This window comes from Orycteropus afer, unplaced genomic scaffold (assembly GCF_000298275.1).
Source record: "Orycteropus afer afer isolate SDZICR_OR568_19922 unplaced genomic scaffold, OryAfe1.0 scaffold00060, whole genome shotgun sequence".
Lineage (NCBI taxonomy): Eukaryota > Metazoa > Chordata > Mammalia > Tubulidentata > Orycteropodidae > Orycteropus > Orycteropus afer.
In genome coordinates this window covers 3,051,951-3,059,161 of record NW_006921647.1, presented here as the reverse complement: position 1 = coordinate 3,059,161, position 7,211 = coordinate 3,051,951, and the positions used below count along the sequence as shown (strand labels likewise).

At 37.9% G+C, this 7,211-nt stretch overlaps 1 protein-coding gene across 1 annotated transcript in view; it reads right to left on the bottom strand.

Annotated features, from left to right (window-relative positions):
- ASPH (aspartate beta-hydroxylase) overlaps nucleotides 1–7,211 on the bottom strand; it is a 294,530-nt gene that overhangs the window by 194,332 nt on the left and 92,987 nt on the right. The window contains exon 13 of the mRNA XM_042780764.1: nucleotides 3,432–3,476. Coding sequence (XP_042636698.1) covers nucleotides 3,432–3,476 — 45 coding nt within the window. The remainder of the gene's footprint in view (nucleotides 1–3,431; nucleotides 3,477–7,211) is intronic.

Genomic DNA, 7,211 nt, shown 5'->3' with positions numbered 1-7,211 from the left:
AGTATATATATACTTTGCTGGTTTTTGTGTTTCTCTAGAGAACCCAATCCAACACAGGTTCATACTCCCCAATATCAAAACCTACTATACAGTCACAGTAGTCAAAACAGCCTGGTCTAGGTACGAAGATAGACAGATAGACCAGTGGAACAGAATTGAGAACACAGAAGTAAATCCATCCACCACTGGAGAGCTGATGCTTGACAAGGGTTGAAAACAATTAAATGGGGAAGACATAATCTCTTTAACAAATGGTGCTGGTAAACATGGATATCCTTTTGCATAAAAATGAAACAGGATCCACATCTTTCATCATACACAAAAATTCACTCAAGGTGGCTCAAGGACCATAATATAAAGCATAAAACAGATGGAAGAAGAAAGGGTAAATTACTAACTAGAGGACCAGAACTTATTAACTTCAGTGAAGGGGAAGGCAATACACAAGAGGAGGTCAGCATCAAATGATCAAAGCAAAGGAAGATCTTGGGAGGAGCACAAGAGTTAAAGGCAACAAAGGTAAATACTACTACATACATAATCCCGCAGCAACAGTAATAACAGCAGTCTACAAGTGGATACACAGACCCACGGGTGAATAGGTGTGGGAAGGCAAATTTTTTTAAAAAATTTAAAGATTAAGAAGTAGTAAGGAGACAGATTTTACCATTAATATTTCTAAAATTTCTGCAGACACAAACTCTATTATAAAAGCAATTACCTTATTGTACAAAAATATCACTAATATACAGTGATATTTTTTATTTTTTATAATTAAAAAACTATAACACAGTAAGACTAAAAAGTGAAAGGAACTAAGCAAACCAAGTGCAATCATTAAAAATAACTACTGCTGACTCTCAGTCCTCCATTCTCTCTTGGGAAGGTTCGGTGACAGCTGTGCAGGAGGCCAATCAAATTTTCATGATACCAAGTTAAAGGTTACATCTTTAGGAGCAGGTCTTTCAGAATGCAGCTTCTGTGTATTCACCCCAAAGATTAATCTAATTAGTAAAGAATACTGGCCAAAGCTACCATTTACTAGGAGCTTATTATGTGTCAGAGTCCCCGGATGGTGTAAAAGTTAACACATTCACCTGATAATTGAGAAGCTGGAGGTTCAAATCTATCTATAGGTGTATTAGAAGAACGGCCCGGCCATCTTCTTCTAAAAAAGCAGCCATTGAGAAGCTCATGGAGCGCAGTTCTACTCTGACATACATGGGGGTGCTAGGAGTTGACAATGACTGGATGGCAACTAATACTGGTACTAATTATCATTACAAATCAGGGACCACACATCAAATCTTCATCTGTAATGTGCTTCAGTGTTTAAATATCTCATATGTTTGTTCTATCATGCCAACCTTTTGGTATCTTACATTTAGGTTCCAAGGAAATTACTGGGTTTCATGCATAATATATCAGTCCTAAGGAAGGGCCTCAGGCCTAAGGCAGTCACCTGTCACACCCAAGGCTGGCGGTTCAAACCCACCAGCTGCTCCCCGTCAGGTAGCCGGGCAGTCTCTTTAGGAGCTCTGGTAGCATAGTGCCTAAGGCACTTGACTGCTAACCAGAAGGCTGGCAGTTCAAACCCACCAGCCACTTCTAGGAAGGAAGGTTGGGCAATCTCCTTCTGTAGCGATATTGCCTCGGAAGCCCAAGGAGGGGTCGTTATGAGTTGGGTCCGACTCGATGGCATATAACAACAACAAACGCATAATATATTGAAAAATAAAAGCACAGAAAAAGAAAATATTAACTTTCATATCTTAACTAAACTTAGATCAATATTAAAAATCATGAAATGTGGCTTAGAAGATACTAGTGTTATAGAAACTTGTTATTTTAAAAAATGCTTATAAAATAATTTTCTTTAAAGCATTCAAATAGTTATCAAAATGCCAATCTCATAACCTGCTCTGCTTTGCCAGATACAATCAGGCTGCATATGAAGCAACATTCAACAATAAAGAGGAAGCTAATCCCAGGCATGCAAATGGTTAAGCCCTCAACTACTAATTGAAAAGCTGGCTGTTTGAAACCACCCAGAGGTAATCAGAGGAACAGCCCTGGCAATCTACTTCAAAAGGCCACCACCTTGCAAACCCCGTGGAGAAGTTCTACTCTGTACACACAGAGTTGCTACTAGTCAGAATTCACTTGATGACAACAAGTTTTAAAAAGAAACGCAGAATATAATTATCAACTTTCTTGGTTCTGTCCATTCATCTTTTTTAAACATTAAATATATGTATGCTTAGTCGTTGTCAAATAAAAAGACCAATTTCTCCATGGATTCCTTTTCTCATTCATATTAAAGTACCAAGACATCAGATCTCAGCACCATGTTTTTTTTTTACATATTATTACAAATGTACATGGTATCAACTATCAAAACCTAAATGATATCAATCACAAAATAAGCAAAGAAAAGCTGACATACCTTTAAAAATATTCCATGACTATCAAGGTTGTTTACTATCTTGAAATTCTGTATTTAGTAAACTGTGACAGGCATAACTGTTTCTAACAAAATCAGTAAAAGCAAAGCTTTCATTTGCTACAAAACTCACCTAAAGCATAATGTAAAAATAATTAATAAAGATTAAACCAATTAAACACACTGACACACAAAAAAGTAAAAATAAATACAGAAACAAGATGAAATACATTTGGGAAAGAAGTAACTCACTACCATTGAGGTAGGATATGGGAAAAGTCCCTCTTTGATAAAACATTTTTTCCCACTAATAAGAACAGGAGGTATGTATGCATTAATCTCTAAATGCATTTGAAAGTGAAGGTCTTGGCTTCTGCACCCATTCTTTTAAATTCACTGATGACTAGAGAGGATATATGGGGAAGGCAGGGAAAAGTAAGAAAATAGGTTTAATATGATGGAATGAAAAGAAAGGAGTGGTTCTGATAAATCCTTGACAGCTTGGATTATCACAAGGGCACTAACAATGCTCTCAAAAAAGACAGGGATGAGGAGGAAGAGGAGTAATGTCACCAATGTGTACATTATTAAGCTTTCTCCTTAAGGCAATTCTGATTCCATATCCTCCATCAAATAGCTTGCAAATCAAAAAGAAAAAATACAGCAAAACAAAACCAAAAGCCACCTAACTTCTACTACTACAACCATCTGTAATAGCAAAAATCCTACAGTACTTTGATCAGTAATACCTCTAATTCTAGCTCAACCAATATATACGAGACTGAATCTAGTGTGTATATTCCATTACTTTGGTTCAACTGATCAAAACACAGAAAATTTTCTTTTTAAATTTTGGTATACTTAATCTGTTTCTCTCTGGACTTTCACCCTTCATAGGTTTATTTAATAAAATTAATTTTAATACCAACAGCAAATTTTAAAATTAAACAGTAAGTAAATATATAATATAGCTAGCAAAATGTCATACCTGCTGGTACTTCCTGTTGTTCTTCTGCAGGGGGAGCAGTCCCTTCTAAAATAAATAAAAGTTACACTCTATTATATATTGCCAACTAGTGTTTAAAATACAGTCAGTATTTAAATTACAATGATTATGCTTTATATTTTAAAAATTCCATTGCAATCATAAACACACTAGATTTTTATACCATCACAACAAAGAAGAATGAGAACTTAGCACATGTTTTGCACAAGACTCATGACAACATCATCTGTCTAACTGATAAAACACTGCTATCAAAGAAAGTTTGGATTAAAGCCTAGGTTTTCACCACAATTTTGCCTAAGACTTGATAATAGAGCAGAGGAAAGACATTTAAAACATCTTATTTCTTCTGTAAGGTTTCTACCTCATGAACCTAGTTTTAAAATGAGTCAAACAATACAAAGAATTATCACCATTGAATTTTACTAAATTTTAAAAATTACTACTACTTTGGTGAAAACATAATTCTATTTAATTTTAAACACCCTTATTAAAGCATAATTTTCATACAATTCATTTTATGTTTACCATTCAACACATTTTGGTCAATGTGTGTGCAGCGATATAACCTCCCAACAATTTGAGAACATTTCCATCACTCCAAAATGTTCCCTCATGTCCCTCTGCAATCAATCCCCATCCTCCTGTTGTTGTTGTTGTTATGTGCTGTTGAGTCAGACCTGACTCAGAGACCCCTCCTTGGGTTTCCAAGGCAGTATCACTACAGAAGTAGATTGCCCAACCTTCCTTCCGAGGAGTGGCTGGTGGGCTTGAATCTCCAGTCTTCTGGTTTGCAGTCAAGTGCCTTAGGCACTACACTACCAGAAAAGCACTGATATGTAACTACAGTTTTGCCTTTTCTAGACTTTCACATAAAAGCAATGATAACAGTCCTTAGTCTTCTGTCTGACTTCATTCACTTTGTGTGATGTTTCTGAAATTCATCCATGTTGTTTTGTGAAGCATGAGCTTGCTGCTTTTTATTGCAAAGTAATATTCTAATTTTTGGATACATCACATTTTGTCTATCCATTCAGCAGTTGACAAATATTTAGACTGTTTCCATTTCTTTGACTATTCTAAATAAAATGAAGAAATTTTCATGTAGACATTATTTTCATCTCTCTTGGGTTCATTAAGTATATGTTTAACTTTTGAATAAATCTTATGTTTTTTTTATTATTATTTTAAGAGCTTCTTTTACATTCAACATAATGCATACATTTAGTTTTATTCCCCATTTACCATGTCCAACCCTAACCCAGTCTCCTCCCCTCCCTATCCTGTAACCTTCCCCCTGTGCCCCTCATATTTATGCACTCCTGTTTGTCCTGCATTTCCTCATTTGGAATGTTGGTCCTCTGGTGTCCCATGGTCTATTACTCCAAGGGATGTATTACCATAGAGTATGTGGGTGCATCCTCCTGGGTTGAGTGGTCTGCGTGTACATCTTATTAGCTATTGGGCTGAGAGCCTGCCCCTGGGGGTACGTTTTATTCCAGGCACAGAATGTATTCCAGGGCCATAGTATTGGGAGTCTCACCAGATTTCATCTGACCAGTAATTCTGATCATTATTGAGGTTTTGGATTTTGTTCCATGTTTTCCCTCCACTCTATCCAGGATCTCCAGATTTGATCCTTTCCTGAGTGGTTGGTATTAGAAGCCAGGCACCATCTAGTCCTTCTGGTCTTGAGGGCCATCATGTCCTAGGGCTGACTGCTTCTAAATGCCCTTGTTTTCCGTTTTTGCGTTCTTCTTCACTTCCAACACTAGGAGACTGTTAGCTGAATCTTAGATGGCCGCTTGAAAGCTTTTAAGGTCCCAGTCGCTACTCACCAATGTAGGATGTAGAGCAATACTTTTATGTATTTTGTTATGCCAATTGAGTCTGGTGTACCCCAGTACTATGGTCCTGAGGTGGTAGATCTATTGGATCTCTGTCCCATAGAGTCTGGTTGTCTGTGAGGGATTACTCTGTGTCTGTCTTCTATTGTTTCTGTAAGGACTGCAGGTATTTTATATCACTGAGATTAGTCTCAGCTGAATCTATCCTTGGTCTAGAGTATACGTCTGTTCACTGACCCTCGTCTGATCATCTCAGATGTTTATGTGTTTATCTGTATAGTCTAGTGTTTGGTGTTAATGGCAATGTGGTATTGTGGATACATAGGTTGGTATAGCATCTGTCATCTATCTCTTATGTGCACAATTCAGTGTCCTCCCATTTCCTAATGTTATCATGGATCCTTCCCGTGTATCCCTCCCTGTACCCATGTCAGTGTGCAGGCCCCAACTAGCCCCAAATTAATCCCTCCTCTTCCTTCCCTATCCTGGTAACCTATTAAGTAAGTTCCCTTTCCCAAGCAAACCCTTCTCTGTATTTTTACAGTAATGGGCTCATACAGTACTTGTCTTTCTGCGATTGACTTATTTCACTCAGCATAATGCCCTCCAAGTTCATCCACGTTGTGAAATGATTCACGTATCCCTCATTGTTCTTTAATGTAGCATAGTATTCCATTGTGTGCATATGCCATAATTTGGTTATCCACTCATCTGTTGATGAGCATTTAGGTAGTTTCCATCACTTTGCTATGGTAAATTGTGCTGCGATGAACATAGGTGTACATGTCTGTTTGTGCACTATCTCTCACCTCTTTAGGATATATGCCTAGTAATGGAATTGCTGGGTCAAATGGTACTTCTATTTTCAGTTTTTTAAGGAAATGCCATACCATTTGCCACAATAGTTGTACCATTTTACAATCCCACCAGCAGTGCACAAAAGTTCCAATCTCTCTACAACCTCGCCAGCATTTGTTATTTTCTGACCTGTTGAACTTTGCTATTATTGCTGGGGTGAGATAATATCTCGTTGCCTAAGGCACTTGACTGCTAACCAGAAGGCTGGCAGTTTAAACCCACCAGCCACTCCTTGGAAGGAAGATGGGGCAATCTACTTTCGTAGTGATACTGCCTCGGAAACCCAAGGAGGGGTCGCTATGAGTCAGGTCCAACTCGACGGCACATAACAACAACGATTAATGATTGTGAGCAATTTCTCATGTGTTTGTTGGCTGCCTGTATATCTTCTTTGCTGAAGTGTCTGTTCAAGTCTTCTGCCCATTTGTGAATTGGGTTATTTGTCTTTTTTGTGTTGAGGTGTTGAAGTTCTCTATAGATTCTGGAGATAAGTCCTGTATCAGATATGTCATAGGCAAATATTTTCTCCCAATCTGTAGGTTCTCTTTTTACTCTTTTGATGAAGTCTTTCAATGCACACAAGAACTTAATTTTTAAAAGGTCGCAGTCATCTAGCTTCTCTTCTGTCTCCTGCACATTCTGGGTTATGCTTGATAGTCTACTTATGCCATAAATTAGGGCTCTCGGATATGCCCCTATTTTATCTTTGATGAATTTTATAGTTTTGGGTTTTACATTTAAGTCTTTGATCCAGTTTGTTTTTGTGTATGAAGTGAGGTATGGGTCTTGTTTCATTTTTCTACAGGTGGATATCCAGTTTTGCCAGCACCATTTATAAAAGAGGCTGTCTCTTCCCCATTTAATGGGTTTTGGACCTGCAAAAAGGGCAAGGAGGCCACATGTTCTGACCTCCTCTAATCCCACAAGAGGAAGGCAGAATCACCATCAATAGCGCAAGGCCTATTACTGCAAGTCCAGACATTCTGCCTCCCTCCAGGCCCTTTCACCAACCGTTCCTCCCAAAGCACCCACCACCTCTCCTCTGGGTTCGATAATT